Source organism: Salmo salar, chromosome ssa16 (genome assembly GCF_905237065.1).
Source record: "Salmo salar chromosome ssa16, Ssal_v3.1, whole genome shotgun sequence".
NCBI classification, from domain to species: Eukaryota; Metazoa; Chordata; class Actinopteri; order Salmoniformes; family Salmonidae; genus Salmo; species Salmo salar.
This window is the reverse complement of record NC_059457.1, coordinates 42,987,488-43,008,861: the sequence shown is the minus strand read 5'-3', so window position 1 is coordinate 43,008,861 and position 21,374 is coordinate 42,987,488. Positions and strand designations below refer to the sequence as shown.

Genomic DNA, 21,374 nt, shown 5'->3' with positions numbered 1-21,374 from the left:
ACACTAAGTTGACTGTGCCTTTAAACAGCTTGGAAAATTCCAGAAAATGATGTCATGGCTTTAGAAGCTTCTGATAGGCTAATTTACATGATTTGAGTCAATTGGAGGTGTACCTGTGGATGTATTTTAAGGCCTACCTTCAAACTCAGTGCCTCTTTGCTTGACATCATGGGCAAATCAAAAGAAATCAGCCAAGACCTCAGATTTTTTTTTTTTTTAGACCTCCACAAGTCTGGTTCATCCTTGGGAGCAATTTCCAAATGCCTGAAGGTACCACGTTCATCTGTACAAACAATAGTACGCAAGTATAAACACCATGGGACCACACAGCCGTCATACCGCTCAGGAAGGGGACTCGTTCTGTCTCCTAAAGATGAACGTACTTTGGTGCGAAAAGTGCAAATCAATCCCAGAACAACAGCAAAGGAACTTGTAAAGATGCTGGAGGAAACGGGTACAAATGTATCTATATCCACAGTAAAACAAGTCCTATATCGACATAACCTGAAAGGTCGCTCAGCAAGGAAGAAGCCACTGCTCCAAAACCGGCATTAAAAAAGCCAGTCTACGGTTTGCAACTGCACATGGGGACAAAGATTGTACTTTTTGGAGAAATGTCCTCTGGTCTGATGAAACAAAAATAGAACTGTTTGGCCATAATGACCATCGTTATGTTTGGAGGAATAAGGGGGAGGCTTGCAAGCCGAAGAACACCATCCCAACCGTGAAGCACGGGGGTGGCAGCATCATGTTGTGGGGGTGCTTTGCTGCAGGAGGGACTGGTGCACTTCACAAAATAGATGGCATCATGACGAAGGAACATTATGTGGATATATTGAAGCAACATCTCAAGACATCAGTCAAGAAGTTAAAGCTTGGTCGCAAATGGATCTTCCAAATGGACAATAACCCCAAGCATACTTCCAACGTTGTGGCAAAATGGCTTAAGGACAACAAAGTCAAGGCATTGGAGTGGCCATCACAAAGCCCTGACCTCAATCCTATAGAACATTTGTGGCAGAACTGAAAAGGCATGTGCGAGCATGGAGGCCTACACACCTGACTCAGTTACACCAGCTCTGTCAGGAGGAATGGGCCAAAATTCACCCAACTTATTGTGGGACGCTTGTGGAAGGCCACCTAAAACGTTTAACCCAAGTTAAGCAATTTAAAGGCAATGCTACCAAATACTAATTGAGTGAATGTAAACTTCTGACCCACTGGGAATGTGATGAAAGAAATAAAAGCTGAAATAAATCATTCTCTCTACTATTATTCTCACATTTCACATTCTTAAAATAAAGTGGTGATCCTAACTGACCTAAGCCAGAGACCTGAGTTTAAATGTATTTGACTAAAGTGTATGTAAAATTCCGACTTCAACTGTAAATACATAAATGCCTTCTCAAAACTAAAAAATCCCAGTAGATCAATATATTTTCTTTGCAGTTACTAAATCATGATTGTCAAAATTAGAAGTACTATCCAAAGGTGCAGCATTATGGGCAATTACTCTCCTTTTATGCACCAAACAATTTCATACACCAAATATTATAAAAAAATATATTAAAAGTGGGCTGCGTTCATTCATCAGTATCATCACAATCCAATTCCATGCTGTATTCAATACAAAGGATTTGTCATTGTTTTGTAGGCTTTCCATTGGTGAAGTAACACTATCCACAATATAAATAAGGAAAGGTGAATAAAAAGGAGGAACACAACTGATATTAATCCAAAGCAAAGCTGTATTAGGTAACAATGTTGAAGATGACGACTTGGAGGTAACACAACTTTATTCTCTGCATCTCTGCAATATTATAAAAAATCATGAGAATTAGACAGTCCCTGTTGCCTAGATCTTTCCATATGTTGTACATGGTATGACGCTGCTGGGGTGCATTAGGTTTTACTGAGTGTCAGAAACAGTGAAATCAATTGTACACTTTCTCTTCTGATGAAAAACAACAGTGAATTTTCTATTCACTGATAATATTTGTATTTAAGGTTATGCAAAAGGTGGTCTAAGATATGCACGTCCGGTATTAAGGCAATAAAATGGTCAGAAGTTCTGTAAATGTATTCAAGCATTTGATCATTGCTGTTCTGCTATAGATACGTTTCAACACAGATCCAAAAATTGCTTGTACACAATTAAGAAACTACTACACAGAAAAGTGTTGCAGTGTGAACAGGCTGGGCTGTGTGTGGACTGGAGATCAGATGTGTCTGTCTGTGTGAGCGTGTCTGTGAATGCACGGTGTATGTCATGTTTTAAAAAAAATACCTGTCTGGGTAAAAGTTTGCTTGTGTGTGTGTGTGTGTGCACGTGTACTTGTGTGCGCGTACGTCTGTGTGTGCGCGTACTCGTGTGTGTGTGTGTGTGTGTGTGTGCGCGTACGCGTGTGTGTGTGTAAGTACGGGTGTACTCTGCCTGCTCTGTACACTGTGCTGTAACAGCCTGTGGGAAAGGAGAATAGGATCGATAACACCTCCCCTGTCTGCTGATGTCACAACTGGGACGGGGTGGAGGGAGTCACTCTAGTGGAACACTGTGTGGGTGTGTGATTTGTGTGTGGGTCCGAGTGGGTGTCTGAGTGAGTGTGTGAATAGCCACATGATAGTCCTATGGAGCCACCCTCCACACTGGTTTATATTCGTATACTGTGTGTGCTTTCACCCAGCCGTCTCCTATTAGGAGTGAGGCACCGCTGGATGGGTGGCACAATGTGGTATTAGCTTCTCCAGGTTAACAGTTGGCCGGGGTCACCAGTGACTCACCCACTGATCAGAGATCCCACCACCACCAGAGGCCTGACTAGCTAGGTCAGCCCTCGAGTTCAGATGGGCAGTATTCTGGGTTTGGGTTTGTGTGGCTCAGTTGGTAGAGCACGGTGCTTGCAATGCCAGAGATGTGGGTTCGATTCTCACAGGGAACCAGTAAGAAAATATATCCACTCACTATTGTAGTTCACTCTGGATGAGAGCGTCTGCTAAATGACTAAAATGTAACATTTGTTTGCATTTTTGAGTTTCAACATCTTGCTTTGTTAATACTGTGTCTCTATAGTGAAAATCTGGCCACACATGTCCTCTTTATGCTTCTGTCCTCTTTATGCTTCTGTCCTCTTTATGCTTCTGTCCTCTTTATGCTTCTGTCCTCTGCTGACTTCTGCCACACTGAGAGATACACAAAGCAAGTCAGTCAGAAGTTACTGGGCACTCGAGTCTCCAGACTGAGATTACGTTAGACCAGAGAATTGTCATCTCTCAATCAGCCATGCACGTTTCTAACAGCCGCTTCAAATGTAGTTTGCCACAAAGAGAGAGAATGTAGGGCTGTGACGAAAACATTATCGCAATATCTTTTCCTTGGCAAAAATGAAATCACGAAGCAGACCAAATTCAACTTACTGTATGTAAAATATTCTGTGCTATAGCTCGGAAAATAAATAAATGTGACTCTGGATTATAACAAAATGATGTTTGTTTGCAACAATATGGCTGTTCTTCTAAAGAAGTTAAATTCGCTTTGTGTTTTGTTTCCTTGCCACAATACTAATGAGTATCGCGATACTGGTATCGTCCCGGCCCTAGTATAATGTAGCAAAACACCTTTGAAACGCCAGATTAAAACTCTGTATTCTTATTGGACGAGTTCCTTTTGGTGCCTCCTGAATAAGACCCAAGCAGCCCAAAGAACTGGAATGATAAGCATGGCAACAATGACAGCCCTGGTCTGTCCCCCTAAAATAAAGCCCCCGAGCCTGGAATAGTTCCCAGACCCCGCCAGGGCGGCTGCAACAGTGGCTCATGTGCGTCACTACTCCAGCTCCATGTATTCAGCATGACTGCCCTTCCCCATCACCCATCACCCTCCTCCCAAAATCCTATTGATTCCTTCATGCCCGGCTGTAGGAGATTCAGTCATTTAGGACTAATTTGTGTTCTGCTGCGTGCTGTATCTGTCCCTTGTAGTAGCTGGTCATACATCCTTAATGTAACCACATCTCAAGGCCTTCCAATTAAAGGACTGGGCTTGATATCTGGCAAAAGAGTGACTCTTACATATTGCTCTTATTATTTTGTATATTATATTCATCTTTAGTTTTCATGTTTCAGAAGGGGAACGAATAGTGTGTCAGGAGGAGGTTATGAGATGGTTGGTGTGGATTGAATATTGTTTCGGTTTAGTATCGCAGTATGAAGTGACATCTACTGGATAAAGCCTCTTGGTTCATGTTTCACATGAACAAATTTGTTCAGTCAATTCCAAGGAGGTTTTGAGAAGTTTAGAAATGTGATATGTTTTGAAAGGCAGAATCTCAGGGGAATACCATCAATTCAACTGAGTGTTTACATTTGCAACTCTGCTATAGATCTGTAACATATACTTGTGTATGGAAAGAGTCATTCAGTTTTTAGACTACATGTATGGTTTTAAAACTTCTGCTGTCGGCTACTCAACAGAAATGGTTTTGGAAACATTTACAGTTTCTTACGTTTGGGGAACTAACAAACAGTGGATTAACTTTATCTTTACTCTCTAAAATGAACCACATTTCTGAGAATGATAATATGCTTTTCTTACAACATAATGTAAATAGTTTGCACATTTCCTATTTAGGTGCAATGTTAGAATTATGAATTGATCTCCACGTGAGGGTGTTAGAAAGTCAGTGATGCAGTACCAAAGAGACCTGTGTTCACCATCAGTGGAAGAAGATAAGTGCAAATGATAAGCCTTTAATCATTTGTCTTTGTCATAAAACATTTAAAACTTGACACTCCAGCCATGCCCCAGAGGGGGACAGTGCTGCGGGGAACACTCTGCTCAGGATATGGTTGCTGACAGGGAAGGGGAATGCAGCATGGTACTGAGGCACATTCTTAGTGCCTAAGCCACCCAGCCCGCCGTCTTTTTCATGACCCAGCACGTTTGTCAGGCACGTTGCTCAATGATCCGAGGGTCCGATGTACAGTATGTATGCCCTTGTCTGTCATAGATTGTCCAGATCATTAAGATGCTTTTAATAGTCCTCCTAACTGGAATATTATTACCCTCAGTGCTGTCAGGACTTCAGTGTTGGGACCAATTCCATTTCAATTCAGTCAATCCAGAGGTGATTGGATTGAATTAACCCTGTCCAGATTTGATTGTTGAGTTGAACCCTGTAGGGCTTTATGGTATTAGCTTTGAAACTTTTTGGGGGGGAGATACTCCGCTCTGCACTTGTTTTTTTTTATTGTAACGTTCTCCCCCGGTCTTCCCAAGATGGCTGCTATCACCGGTGCGATTGCAGACAGGGCAATTCTACACTGAACAAAAATATAAACATCCCAAACTTGCTCAATAGGTGAAATGTGTGGTGAGATGCAGGCCATGGAAGAACTGGAACATTTTCAGCTTCCAGAAATTGTGCTGAAACATGAGGTGATGGCGGCAGATGAATGGCACAACGATGGGCCTCAGGATCTCGTCACGGTATCTCTGTGCATTGAAATTGCCATCGATAAAATGCAGATGTTCGTTGTCCGTAGCTCGCCCAAACGACGCCATACACACTGTCTGCCATCTGCCAGGTACAGTTGAAACCGGTATTAATCTATGAAGAGCACATTTCTCCAGCGAGCCAGTGGCCATCGAAAATGAGCATTTGCCCACTGAAGTCGGTTGTGACGGCTGAACTGCAGTCAGGTCAAGACTCTGGTAAGGATGACGAGCACACAGATGAGCTTCCCTGATACGCTTTCTGACAATTTGTGCCTAAATTCTTCGATTGTGCAAACCCACAGTTTAGACGTACTGCCAAATTCCCTAAGACGGCTGATGGAGCCGGCTGATGGTAGAGAAGTTAACATTAAATTCTCTGGCAACAGCTCTGGTGGACATTCCTGCAGAGAGCATGCCAACTGCACGCTCCCTCAAAACATCTGTGGCATTGTGTTGTGTGAAAAAACTGCATGTTTTAAAGTGACCTTTTATTGTCCCTAGCACAAGGTGCACCTGTGTAATGGTCATGCTGTTTAATCAGCTTCTTGATGTGCCACGCCTGTCAGATAGATGGATTATCATGGAAAAGGAGAAATGCTCACCAAAAGGGATGTAAACAAATTCTTGCACAACATTTTGAGAGAAATAAGCTTTTTGTGCATATGGAACATTTCTGGGGTCTTTTATTCAACTCATGAAACATGGGACCAACCCTTTACATGTTGTGTTTATATTTTTGTTCAGTATATTTTAATCGCAGTATGCCTGTCATTGGTGTGTGTGACAGATTCATGATATCCTCGTTCCCAGAGAGGGTCAGAGGTCATTTACCTGGGTTGTGTTCATTAGGCACTATACGGAAAACGATAGAGAACATTTTGCATTGGAAGTTCCCAGAGAGGGTTTAGAGGTCATTTACCTGTGTTTTTTTTCATTAGGCACTGAAAATGAGCGTGGACATGACCAGCTAGTGTCTGTTTGATGTTTAAAGAACATAACCCTGCTGCAGTGACTGAAGGGGAGAAAGTAACGACTATACTCCAAAGTATGTATTTTTATTTTTGTAACCGTTTTCACATTGGGTTATGTGAGTGCTCTCAGGAAGTATTTTTCTTTCTTTCTTTGACAGCATGCATCCTCTCATTGTAAAAACCCTTGTGTTTTGAGGCGTGTGTGGGGCCCATGAATGGTACAGCTACATGCCAATACAGGGTACAGGAAATGTTGTAACACCCCCACCAATCCCCTTCTCCCCCCTTATGGCCTCGTGGTCCTCCTCCTCACCTACCTCTCTGTGGGTAACGTCCTTGATGTTCAAAAGGCTCCCCTTTACCCTTCCCCTCCCACATGTCTGCCAACACGTCGACCCGGGCTCTGTGCCATCTTCCTCAGTGGACAAATATTTACCCCTGATTTCATCAGGGACGCTCTGTGAGCTCATGGGCCATTTCAGTCCACGGCTTCCTCAGACCTTATTGATCTGGGCTTTGGCTCTGGGCAGAAGACTTTTGGAGATTGGCTAGTCTCGAATCAAGACATGTTGCTATGTGAGCTGTCACCTAGCAAACATGCTAAAACAGGAGTGGGCGATCTTACCCTGTGAGGGCTGATATATGGGTGTCAGCTCCAGCCAAGGAGTACCACACCCCATAATACTAATCTCAAACAATCATTGTCTTCAATTTAGGCTTTTCTTAGTAGAAGCTGTTCTCAGTTTTATCGTGACGCGCTACAATGTGTTACTGTCACACTCTCTTTTTCTTTCTTGCATTTTTTTTCGGGGGGGGGGGTCCTAAGCATTGTCAAGTTTAACTCTTAAAATGCAGAGAGCGTTTAAAGAGTTAAACTTGGAGACTCTCTGAAAGGGCAGGAGCCATGCTGCCTCTGAGACCGCCCCTGTTTTCTCTGACCTCACAGTTCAACTGGTCCACACACAAACACACACATGCTCAGGAAAGGATCACTCACACAGGCACACAAGACACATTATATAGCAAGACCTGCACACAAACGCACCTATTGGGTTTTCGAGAGGGTCCATGCGTATTGCGATGGCTACAGCTGTCAGAGGGAGTTGGGACTTGGTGGTGGAAGACGGGGTTTAGAAAACGCGGAGGAGAGGAATACATGGACACGGAGGTATAAAGAATGCAGGGGGGGGAGAGTGTGAGAACTTTGATCAAGCCTTCCTACAGAGATTGTTAAAATAGACAGTGAGAGCCAGACACAGGAATGGAAAGGACAAAATCAAGCTAGTTAATCTGCATGTTTCATTTTCACCTGCATCCTGATAGAAAAGGAATTCCATCTTGGAGGTTTAAGTTCTAATCACACAGAGAGCTTAACTGATGCTTCTACATTTAGTCATGTAGCAGACTTTATTATCCAGAGTGAGTACATACATTTTTCAAGCTGGTCCCACGTGGGAATCGAACCCACAACTCTGGCGTTGCAAACGCCATGCTCTACCAACTGAGCCAACTGTTGAACATGCACTGGGTGACAAACTCATCCAAGAAAATGTCATTTTTTCCCCTCCCACAACCACGTATGAGGATGTCCCCCGGTAGAAAAATGTTGACTTTTTGAAAAAACACAGCAGCTTTTCAAGAGGAGGATTTTTCAATGTTTTTGACAGGAGGAATGTTGGCGGGAAATACCAAGGAGGATTTTCCTCAAAGCCTTTCTCCCAGATTCTCGCTGAGATTCTCTTGCCGTTTTGGCTTTTCTTGTTGTTGCGGCGTCTTCGGTCCTCTCTGTTTGACATATCATTCATTTGAGCGGCAATGGGAACCAGGTGCGGCGTGAAGAAAGCAACAGGGTCGCGAGAAAGGAGAGTGGCAAGAGAACCACAGCTGTCAAAAGAGGAAGGAAACAAAGAAAAGCAGAAGTAGAAAGAGCAGAGATAAAAAGGGGGAAGAAATATGAGTTTGCCAACAAACTGTGTATTCCTGGCCCCCTCCTCGGACCGGTCGTTCAAAGTGCGGAACGGGAATATCTGTGGATCCCCGTGCGCAGTCAACCGGCCCATTGACATTGTGCAGAAGCGCAGGCGGTAATGCACCATTTTTCCCTCTCGCCTATTTCTCCCAGATGTTGCATGTGTCATTGTCAGCACCCATACACACATTTCTGCTTATGTTTGAGGCCAGTTTCAATTTAACACTGCTCCTTCTTCCTGTCTTTGTACTGGTTTTGTGTCACCCTTGTTACCACGAGCTGTGCTGGGTCTTAGAAGTGGTGGGAAACTTATTTTAAGTTTCTGATGTGGTTTGGTGGTTGGTTGTTTGTCAGTGATGAAGCTGTTGCTATAGCCATGACTGTGACTAGACTATGACTGTCAGGCTAGAATGATGTAGCCAGAAGGTTTATTTTATTGAAGAACACATGGCTTCTCAGCACAGGTGAAGTCTGGGGTCTTCTGGCATTGACACATCAACACACTCGGCGCACACCACACCACACTCAACAGATGGCAATACGTGAAAGGGACCATTATGTTAGCTATATAGTTTGGACCCAGGGACTTGAGTCCACATTAGTCTCAGTGCTCCAGTTAAAGAAGCAAAAAGAAATGTGGCTAATTCTGTATCTGGCATTTAAAAATGCATGACGACAAACACCTGCACCGTGGGAACAAAGTAATGTCAGCCCCAAGTGTTGAAAACTCTTCAAAGGCAACGTCTAATGAACGTTGAGTCAGACATATTGATAGGCCAGGGGTGGTGGCCTGATGAATTGAACATATAGTATGTGCCTAATACAGTTCACACGAAAACTACAGTACCGTAATTTCCGGACTATTAAGCGCACCTGAATATAAGCCGCACCCACTGAATTAAAAAAAATATATATATTTTGAACATAAATAAGCCACACATGTCTATAAGCAGCAGGTGCCTACCGGTACATTGAAACAAATTAACTTTACACAGGCTTTAACGAAACACGGCTTGTAACAAAAATAAATAGGCTTTAACGAAACACGGCTTGTAACAAAAAATTTAAAATTAGCAGTAAGCTTTCGTTGTCTTTTTTGCACTGAGTCAATTCCTAACGCTGCTGTTTCCAACGTCTTATCATCGACTCATTAAGACCAAGCTCCCGTGCAGCAGCTCTATTTCCTTTTCCAACAGCCAGATCAATCGCCTTCAACTTGAAAGCTGCATCATATGCAATTCTCTGTGTCTTTGCCATGATGAGGGTGACAAAATGACTACCGTAATCAGAATGATGGGAAGTTTGAGAGCGCTCGATTTAATCTAAACAGTAAACAGAAAAGTTGTTTGACCTTTACCCGTTTGGCAATTTCATTGGTCTAATGAAAGCTTCATGCCGCCAAAAAACTGAGCACGTCACAGAATGTGTTTTTTTGGAGAAAAAAAAATTTGAAAGCGGGAAAAATCCATATATTAGCCGCGTCATTGTTTAAGCCGCGAGGTTCAAAGCTGGGAAAAAAGTTGCGGCTTATAGTCTGGAATTTATGGTACTGTATAATCTTTCGAATCTCCTAACGAGCCTCTCATCAGTACTGTGCTTTACATATTAATGCTTTGGGCTTAACACAATTAAGTCATGAGTAGGAGCAGGTGATTTAGAGTTAATACTGTGGATATACACTAACAGGAAATGCAGCTCTTGAGGTTTTTTGTCTGGTGGCGAGAATGTCAGTCAGTGTGAGAGGACCGCCCCCTTTCCTCTTGTTGGGTTCAGTCTCTTTCAAGCATCCCTCGTCTCGTTTCATTTTGTCTTGTCTTGTCTTTTGTCGTCTTGTCACGTGTCTAGCTCCACCCTGGACCTTCTCCATCTTTTTTTTCAGACAATCTCTTAATCATATTAGTTATCTCATACATTAGTATAATACAAGTATTTAATAATACTTGTTTTATTACTGATAGTGCTATAAAGTATAAGAATATTGCATGACTGTTTGATTACGTTTTGGTTAGACTATGAACAATACCGAGTTCTTTAGTAGATTTAACCCGGTGTGATGAGTAATGTGTGGTGATATTAGATGCATCCCATAATGACCAGGCAGCTCAGAGCTCACATGTGATTCAGATGAAAACCATTTGACTACCTTTTCATAATGTGCTGCTTCCTGCTAGACCTCAATGATGTGGATGACCAAATGATGGACTGAAAACCATAGGATATGATAAGCATAAACAAGTCTGGATATTATTAGCAGGCTGGCATAGGTAACTGAAATTAGAAGTGAGGTGTTGTCAGTCACAAGTCCACGTGCGTTTGTGACTAGGCTCTTGTGAAATGTCCCATGTACGTGCAGCAGCTTATTCCAACGGCAGTCTGAGTCACAGAGAGTATATGTGACCCGGTGAAACCGCCTCTCCTAGAAAGCTATCAGACAGACAATAATATGACTTTGACCTATGACCCTGTGTGGTTCTACAGTAGCTTGCCCAATTTGCTCCTGGGCCCAAACCAAATTCACCATATTTGAAGATGTTGCACAAAGCCCTGCCCCCTTAGAATTTCAAAGGGCAGTTTGATCTTGTATTTCTTGTTGGTTGTGTTACGTCTGTTAGAGGTTTTTTTTAAAGTATAGGCAGAATATGCTATATGGACAGACATTTTGAACAACCCCCAAATAAAGAAGGCATAGACCGGAAGGTAAAAACTTGTTTAAATTAGTTTTGGAGAGACTGTATATTAAAGACTTGGATTCATTATTTCAATGCCATACCCTTTATCTTCTTGACTGAGGACTCTACTCAGTTCAAACTAATACGTTCGTTTTATATATCATTTCTAATTCTAATAAGATATTGAGTTTTCTTTTGTTCTCCTCTAAAATCATTATTCTGTTGTGACTCATCCCAGCAACCTGCTCCCTGGTTTTGATAGAATAGGGGCCCCCAGTTCCTTTTTGCATAAAATAACAAAAACTGTGTTAATTGGGTAGCAAACAAAGCCCCATGCTGATTGAGTTAAAGCCTGTGAAGTGGTCTTATCTGGTGTCTATTAAGCCACTCTGTGCTAGTTGATCTGCAACGACTCGGAAACCACTGGTGACGTCAACACACAGCCGTGCTTAGGCACCTCTGCCTCTGTGGTCGATGACAGTGCGAATGTGAGAAAGTTTGTGTGTGTGTGCATATGAGAATACAACACACTAGCTACTGCAGCCCAGTCATCTCTCTCTACCCATCATCCCCAAACCCTCATCACTGTCACCAAGATATCGAAACATGTAGCCTTTATCAGTCTCATCAAACAAACATCGTCACAGAAAAGGGACAGACACTTTTATGTTTCCTTCCTAAGAGACACCAGGCACATGTGACGAGGACGTCATCAGGCCTCAGTCCTCCTCTTATTGGCTGTAAAGTCTTGATGTGAGGAGGAAGTGGAGGAACCTGCCTCACACCAGGGCTCCATCACTTATTAATTGAAAGGCACCTATTAAAGCCATTTGAGCCTTGTTAGAGGAGAGTAGCACCCCTGCTCCACTGAGCTTGTTTGTTCCACGGCGAGCCCTGACTACCTAATTGTGGTCGTTCAATGGATGGTATACGTGGGTTCGATTCAGGGGTCGATGTCAAGGGCCAAAAAAAGACCTGGCCCACTGGGGCCCTAATCACTCAGCTGTCAGGACACAAGGAGTGTGTGTGTGTGTGGGGGTGAGCAAGACTGAGTGTGTGTGTGTCTATTCTGAGTACAGGGTTAAGGGGGTCTACTCATCAATGTAACTGATGGGAAAAGGGCTGTAGGTTTCTGACAGGGCTGCATTAGTTTATGACCTGAGTGCTCTAATCCATGTATCAGCCCTTAACCATTCATGGTTGCATGGTGTGTCATTAAATTAAGAGTTTCCATGTTAGTGCTAATCAGTTCCCAACGTCCCGTACCCAGCATAATGAATAGGATGAGTCCGACCTACTGATGTTAGTCACCAAAGTTCTGTTCCTATAGCTGAAACCAATTCCCATCAACACCAGTCAAATCAGAATATTGGAATATCCTATTTCAACTTGGAAAAGGTATTGAATAGAATAAACCTTAAAGTTTTATAGTCTTATTACATCGTCAACTCGTACTACTCCGAAGTGTGTTTGTTGTATCTGAGTGTAACTCTGGCTTGTTCGCTCTCTGGGCATTTCAGAGCGTTGTCAGGTTCTTCGTTTTGAAATTCAAACCGTTTCTTTCGCTCTCGGAGAGTGCACACTGGACATTCTGGTCGACGAGTAGGGTTGATCTGAGTGTTTTGACCTCACAATGACAGTCAAGCACCCAAGCTAACTGGCTAACGTTGGCTAGCTTGCTAGCTATTTTCAGACACAAATGAAAAAACATTTCGCTCTGAACAGTTAACTCGCCCCACCGGAGCTGGTTAGAGTGTTTTCGTGTTATCAAGAGGGGTAATGACTAACTGTATTACTGGCAACAATTTAATAAATTTGGACGCCAAACCCACCACTGGTGTGCCTGGCCAAAGAGCTTATTTTCATGTCATCCAACAAATGTAAATGCCTGGAGTTTGCTAAACGGCATTGGCACTTGGATTGGAACCGGTGCTTTGGTCATGAAAATACATCTCTTTGGCCATGCACACCAGTGGTGGGTTTGGCGTCTAAAAGAGAACGGTCAACGACATCATACATTTTACCCAGTACCAAGATATTTTAGCCAAAAATCTAGTTGCAGGAAGCTGAAACTTGGCCAGAAGTGGATCTTCCAGCAAGCCAATAACCCCAAGCACACATCAAAATCCACATATAATTGGTTAAAAGAGAAGTTTGACTTTTTACAACCAAATCTCTATTGTTGTTGTAAATGGCACGTTATAGAATGGTCCAGACACTTTTTTTGCAATTTCACTTGTTTTTGAGAAACTTATCGCAACCATTGATTCATTTCCTCATCCTTGTTGTACGGTGCAGGGGCTCTGATTTATTGTTTTCATTTTTTACAAATGCAAACTTATGCAGGTCTTTAGATGTTGTACACATTAAATTGTGTCATTCCAAACTTTATCTCCAATGTTAAATTCCATTTTGTGCAATTTGAGCAGTTTCCCCTATCCAGCTGTTCCATTCTCTGTCTAGCATGCTGTTACAGGTAACTACCATAAAAGGGAAACACCAACATAAATTGTCTTAATAGGGGGCTGGGCCACCACGAGCCACCAGAACAGCTTCAATGCACCTTAGTGTAGATTCTACAAGTGTCTCGAACTTCCTGGGTGGAAGCACCTGCTTTCAATATACTTTGTGTCCCACTTTTAGTCAAGTGTTCCTTTATTTTGGCAGTTACCTGTAGACTGGACGTAGAGTTACCACTTGAGTCGCAACAAAATGGAATATAATGTTGCGGATAAAGTTTGGAATGACACAATTTCATGTGTACAACATCTGAAGACCTGCATCATTATACTGAGAGTTTTCCATTTCTGAAAGGACATATTTGGGTGTTTTTGGAACCTTTGTTCATGTTTTTTCAGAGCCCCCATACTACACAACGAGGATGAGGAAATTAATCGCTGGTTGTGGGTATGTTTCTCAAAATCTAGTGAAATCACAAAAAAAGTGTCTGGATCCTTCTATAATTAAGCAATAAGGCCAGAGGGGTGTGGTATAAAGCCAATATACAACAGCTGAAGGGTGTTCTTATGCACGACGCAACGCTGTATATTGGCCATATATCACAAACCCCTGAGGTGCCTGATTGCTATTATAAACTTAGAGCTGTAAAAATAAATGTTTTGTCATCCCCGTGGTATACGGTCTGAAATACCACATCTGTCAGCCAATCAGCATTCAGGGCTCAAACCACCCAGTTTATAAGAACCACCCAGTTTATTACAACCAAAAAGAGAGCTTTGGTGGTAAAAAAAACGAAAGTTCCCTTCTCCTCCAAGAATGGCTGACTATCTCTCGTAGGTCCTGTTTCTTCTTGATTTGATGGACATTGGTTGGACTGTGAGGTACTGTAGCAGCAGTGTGATTTTCCCTTTTCTGTTGGGAAAACGCATGTTCTGGAATACCACTTTTTTCATGACACTTCATTCAGTTTTATGGCTTTTTGTCTCCTCCCTAGGTCGTGGCAGAGCTGATGGTATCGTAGTAAGTAGTCACGAGTTGCAGCTTGGCCATGTGCCAGTGTGTAATGTTTGTGTAAGAGCGTTACAGCAAACAAAAGAAGATGGGTGCTACTGATCGGTGATCATAATTCCCCTGAAAAAGGGCCTGTGACAGTGAAAGGTAACAAGTACAGGCTCTTTAAAGAAGTGCATTTTAACTAACCAGAAAGAGGGTGTACATGATTTTCATGCTATTCCGCTTTCATGATCATTCCTCAGATGGAATGATCATTCTCGGAATAGCATGAAAATCATGTACACCCTCTTTCTGGTTAGTTAAAATGCACTTCTTTAAAGAGCCTGTACTTGTTACCTTTCACTGTCACAGGCCCTTTTTCAGGGGAATTATTTGGAGGGGGTGAAAGTAAGGCCACGAGAGGCAGGTTCCATACTAGACCGTTAGCCAGTGTAAGATGATTGAAGTATACAGCCGTTGGATTGTAGCCGTCTCTATTGACATGCCTGAACAGGGCCCACTACTGGCTCCACCACACTAGCTTATCTGCCTCTCCCAGTCGTCTGTTCCCCCTACACTGGCACTCTTCATGTAAACATCCTGTTTATTTTTTAAGCTGTTTTCATAGATGACGTTTTTGACCTCTGATTCTTGTTTGCTGGTACAGAGCAGAGGCTTAGTTTTCCCATAACTGTTCAGCCAGAACATGGAACAAAATAGTCAGTTGACAGTGGACAAAAGCAAATTAGACCTATCTTTTAGCTTTGCTTTGGAGATCTTTCCAAAAGTGAACCTACTACTGATGTCTTAAAGAAGTTTATTTATGATTGTGTTATAATATGGGTTTTATTATCTTATTGGTTCAAGTGGTACATACATTTTTGGTTCAGCTGTGCCCTAACCAATTTACGGGCTAAACATGCAATGTTTTTAAGCAGCTAAATGTCAAAGGCTCACATATTATTTTAAACTGCTTATCTGGATTACAATGGTTATAAGATTTATATTTGCTTCACATATTATTCTTAATCCATTTGGTCAAGCCAGTTAAAAAGTCCCGAAGTAATATTGCTCTGGTATCAGCGATATTTGTTTGTGTGCACCGTGCATGCATATGCATGTGTCATACACACACACACACACACACACACACAAAAACATGTATATCTCATGAACTTCAGAACTACATGTGGTAAGCTCTCTGTATTATGTCCAGTAAATGTGTGTCTCTCTTAACCCTGTTGACAGCGAGTCAAGCTGTGGTGTTTGGAGAGTTGCTCCCCACCATTAGGCCAGGGCTCAGAGAGAAATAATCAACAGACTTGGCTCTGTTGACTCCATGTTTCTTCTTGTGCAATGACTTCTCCTCAAGGGCTATATTTAGAAAACATATACCAACGGCTGTATCATATGTTGTTGAACACAAAACATTTTCCCCTTTTGGTCACCCTGTAAGAATTGATACACAGTGAATGTTTTATGTTGTGGGATTTAATTTTGTTCGATAAATAACTTTGTATAACATGTTTGGAACCAATACCAGTATCCAGAATGACATAGATAATGCACCAGAAGCTAGCCCAAATGACAGAGGCTACTGACAATTTCTATCTAAAACAACTTTGGCTAGACTTGGTACAAGAGCATACAGTGTAAAGAGTTCTATGTAGGCTAATTTACAAAGGACAGCAAACGTTAACCATGGCATTTGTGTTGAAAAGTTCTCAATGTTTTGTCACAACCCTGAGATAACTAAGATCACCTATTATCTTGGCAGCCTGAAGAAAGCCTGTAAGGACTAGAAGGCTGGACCATATCTATTCATACAGTAGGGTTGAATTGGACTGAATCGAATAGACAAAAGAAAATGGCACAACTGGATTAGCTGGGGTATCTATGTATCTATGCACTCAAGCAATCTCCTTATCTTTAACAAGCTGTGAAATCTACATCATATCCCATTGCTTTCAAACCAAAGGTAATTATAGTACACTGATGTTGGTCAGCTATTTTGAAAAGGAACTTACTGGATGAAGAATAATATGTTTTCTTGATCTACATCTAACCGTATAAAGCCAGCTATGGTACAATGGAACCAAACAAAGAGTCTCAAAGTGCAAACCTCAACCTAAATGAAGTGAATACATTGAGTGTTTGACATTGTGTTTGACCCAGGTTTGATGGTAAGTGTTGCAATACTTTACTCTAGACTGGTACGTGGGACCTCCAAGGAATAGTCTGTTAGCTCTGATGCTTTGTCGTCATACGTAAGCTGTGTTTAGATCTGCAGTTTCAAAGACATTCTTGTTTCTTGTTTTTGGTGGCGCATCAAATCAAATCCAAGTTTATTGGTCCCGTACACAGATTTACAGATGTTATCACAGGTGCAGCAAAATGCTTATGTTTTTAGCTCAAACAGTGCAGTAATAATACAATACAAAACAATATGCACATAATTAAATTATATATATATATATATATATATATATATATATATATATATATATATATATATATATATATATATATATATATATATAATTTAATTATGTGCATATTGTTTTGAAAACTATATATATACATACACACAGTATTCAGACCCCCTTTTTTTATTAGCAAAATTGTCTGAACCTGTTTTTGCTTTGTGCTTATGGGGTATATAGCTTTATGAGGGGAAAAAAAGCAATTTAATACATTTTATAATAAGGCTGTAACATATCAAAATGTGGAAAAAGTCAAGGGGCCTGAATACTTTCCAAATTGTTTTTGAAAGAAAAGCAAATTTTTGGTCCATTTTAAAATAACATCAAATTGATTAGAAATACAGTGTAGACATTGTTAATGTTGTAAATGACTATTGTAGCTGGAAACGGCTGATTAAAAAAAAAAAATAATAAATAAATAAATGTAATGTAATATCTACATACAGTGGGGGGGAAAAGTATTTGATCCCCTGCTGATTTTGTATGTTTGCCCACTGATAAAGAAAGGATCAGTCTATAATTTTAATGATAGGTTTATTTGAACAGTGAGAGACAGAATAACAACAAATATATCCAGAAAAACGCATGTCAAATAAATTGATTTGCATTTTAATGAGGGAAATAAGTATTTGACCCCCTCTCAATCAGAAAGATTTCTGGCTCCCAGGTGTCTTTTATACAGGTAACGAGCTGAGATTAGGACACTCTTAAAGGGAATGCTCCTAACCGCAGCTTGTTACCTGTAAAAAAGACACCTGTCCACAGAAGCAATCAATCAATCCGATTCCAAACTATCCACCATGGCCAAGACCAAAGAGCTCTCCAAGGATGTCAGGGACAAGATTGTAGACCTACACAAGGCTGGAATGGGCTACAAGACCATCGCCAGGCAGCTTGGTGAGAAGATTTGTTGCGATTATTCGCAAATGGAAGAAACACAAAAGAACTGTCAATATCCCTCGGCCTGGGGCTCCATGCAAGTTCTCATCTCGTGGGGTTGCAATGATCATGAGAACGGTGAGGAATCAGCCCAGAACTACACGGGAGGATCTTGTCAATGATCTCAAGGCAGCTGGGACCATTGTCACCAAGAAAACAATTGGTAACACACTACGCCGTGAAGGACTGAAATCCTGCAGCGCCCGCAAGGTCTCCCTGCTCAAGAAAGCACATATACATGCCTGTCTGAAGTTTGCCAATGAACATCTGAATGGTTCAGAGGACAACTGGGTGAAAGTGTTGTGGTCAGATGAGACCAAAATGGAGCTCTTTGGCATCAACTCAACTCGCCGTGTTTGGAGGAGGAGGAATGCTGCCTATGACCCCAAGAATACCATCCCCACCGTCAAACATGGAGGTGGAAACATTATGCTTTGGGGGTGTTTTTCTGCTAAGGCGACAGAACAACTTCACCGCATCAAAGTGACGATGGACGGGGCCATGTACCGTCAAATCTTGGGTGAGAACCTCCTTCCCTCAGCCAGGGCATTGAAAATGGGTCGTGGATGGGTATTCTAGCATGACAATGACCCAAAACACACGGTCAAGGCAACAAAGGAGTGGCTCAAGAAGAAGCACATTAAGGTCCTGGAGTGGCCTAGCCAGTCTCCAGACCTTAATCCCATAGAAAATCTGTGGAGGGAGCTGAAGGTTCGAGTTGCCAAACGTCAGCCTCGAAACCTTAATGACTTGGAGAAGATCTGCAAAGAGGAGTGGGACAAAATCCCTCCTGAGATGTGTGCAAACCTGGTGGCCAACTACAAGAAACGTCTACGTCTGACCTCTGTGATTGCCAACAAGGGTTTTGCCACCAAGTACTAAGTCATGTTTTGCAGAGGGGTCAAATACTTATTTCCCTCATTAAAATGCAAATTATTTTATAACATTTTTGACATGCGTTTTTTTGTTGTTATTCTGTCTCTCACTGTTCAAATAAACCTACCATTAAAATTATAGACTGATCATTTCTTTGTAAGTGGGCAAACGTACAAAATCAGCAGGGAATCAAATACTTTTCCCCCCACTGTAGGTGTACAGAGGCCCATTATCAGCAGCCATCACTCCTGTGTTCCAATGGCATGTTATGTTAGCTAATCCAAGTTTATCATTTTAAAAGGCTAATTGATCATTAGAAACCCCTTTTGCAATTATGTTAGCACAGCTGAAAACTGTTGTCCTGATTTAAAGAAGCAATAAAAGTGGTCTTCTTTAGACAACTTTGTGGGTTCGATTACAGGCTGAAAATGGCCAGAAACAAAGAACTTTCTTCAGAAACTCAGTCTATTCTTGTTCTGAGAAATGAAGGCTATTCCATGAATTGCCAAGAAACTGAAGATCTTGTACAACGCTGTATACTACTCCCTTCACAGAACAGCGCAAACTGGCTCTAACCAGAATAGAAAGAGGAGTGGGAGGCCCCGGTGCACAACTGAGCAAGATGACAAGTACATTAGAGTGTCTAGTTTGAGAAACAGGCGCCTCACAAGTCCTCAACTGGCAGCTTTATTAAATAGTACCTGCAAAACACCAGTCTCAATGTCAACAGTGAAGAGGCGACTCCAGGATGCTGGCCTTCTAGGCAGAGTTCCTTTGTCCAGTGTCTGTGTTATTTTGCCCATCTTAATCTTTTCTTTTTATTGGCCAGTCTGAGAAGGCTTTTTCTTTGCAACTCTGCCTAGAAGGCCAGCATCCCTGAGTCGCCTCTTCACTGTTGACATTCAGAATAGTGTTTTGAGGGTACTATTTAATAACGTACCAGCCCGACAGGATGCTCTCCATGATGCATCTGTAGAAGTTTATGAGGGTTTTGGGGACCAAGACGAATTTCTCCTGAGGTTGAAGGGACGCTGTTGCGCCTTCTTCACCACGCTGTTTGTGTGAAGGGACCATTTCAGGTTGTCAGTGATGTGCACTCCAAGGAACTTGATGCTTTTAACTCTCCATTGTGGCCCTGTCTGTGGATGAGGGTGTGCTCTTACTGCTGTCTCCTTTAGTCCACTATCAGCTCCTTCATTTTGTTGACGTTGAGAGAGAGATTATTTTCTTGGCACCCCTCCACCAGGGCTCTCCCCTCCTCCCTGTAGGATGTCTCGTCATTATTGGTAATCAGGCCTACCATTGTTGACTCGTCAGAAAACTTGATGATTAAGGGAGATATGTGTGGGGCCATGTGTTGAGGATCAGCGTGGCGGAGGTGCTGTTGTCTACCTTCACCACTTGGGGTCGGTCCATCAGGAAGTGTAGGATCCAGTTGAACAGGGAGGGGTTCAAACCCAGGCCCCTGAGTTTAGGATGAGCTTGGAGTTGAAGGCTGAGCTGTAGTCAATGAACAGCATTCTTACATAGGCATTTCTCTTGTCTAGGTGGGATAGGGCAGTGTGCAGTGCAGCGGTGATTGTGTCATCCGTAGATCTGTTGGGGCGGTATGCAAATTGTAGTGGGTCAAGGGTGTAGGGTAAGGTGGAGGTGACATGGTCCTTAGCTAGCTTCTGCTGCGGGTGTCAGGTCAAGCACAATGGTGTGGGGGGTGCAACACTAACATCCCCCTTCCCAAACCAGGTGCCCCCTTTCCAACCGATACACAGAGTTTACGCATCACCAGGAGCACACACAAACACTAAAAAAGGTCCAATCCTCTGTTTTCCAACTTTCTCTGCTACCAGACCCCCGGGAACATCGCAGAGACAAAAAAAAACACACACACACACATCACACACACACACACATACACACACACACACTTTGATTGTCATAGGTCGGCGAGGCCCCCGGAGCTGGTTCTCACGCCATGCGGAAAAAAAACAGGAGGGGGGAGATATGACTTTTGACTCCAGGCGCTGTGTCATCTTCTGGGAGCCCACTCTGTTGGCAATAACATCTGTCTCTGGCACAGAACAAAAGTAAAGGTCCCTTCGGATCTCTGGGGTTCCCATGAACACCGCAGTGCTGCCAAGCTGGTGTCAATCGCAGGAGACAGGCCTCGCACTGGTCTGGGCAGGAGCGAAGGGGGTCACCAAACCCACATTTTCAGTGGCTGAGGTTGGATCCATACTAACTGACAAGTTCCATCTAGTCATCTGCACCTGGGTCCTGAACAATGTTCCCTATAAATGTTTCTAAATTTCAGGTCTGGTGAGCGCAAATTTGAACATTGTGAAAATTCTGTGCAACTTCTGGCTTGCATGTACTGTGAACACTGAGGATGTACCCACTTTAAATTAGTTTTAACAGTGGCCAAGTAAGCTACTGTGGCTATCTGATCATAATGTAGGACTACCAGTGGCCTACCATCAAAACCTAATGAAGAAAATAAATCCCATAACATTGTAGCATGGA

General features: G+C 42.4%; 1 protein-coding gene across 8 annotated transcripts in view; it reads left to right on the top strand.

The window, feature by feature from the left end:
• The window catches only part of pde4cb (phosphodiesterase 4C, cAMP-specific b), a 153,537-nt gene that overhangs the window by 92,249 nt on the left and 39,914 nt on the right, over positions 1–21,374 (top strand). Inside the window, exon 1 of one of the 8 annotated variants that reach the window (XM_014149341.2) lies at positions 7,373–8,549. The exons of 6 other annotated variants lie outside the window; for them this stretch is intronic. In XM_014149341.2, the coding sequence (XP_014004816.2) occupies positions 8,419–8,549 (131 nt within the window). In that variant the 5' untranslated portion in view covers positions 7,373–8,418. Of the gene's footprint in view, positions 1–7,372; positions 8,550–21,374 lie in introns of those variants that run through there. One more of the 8 variants, XM_045697295.1, reaches the window with a different exon arrangement.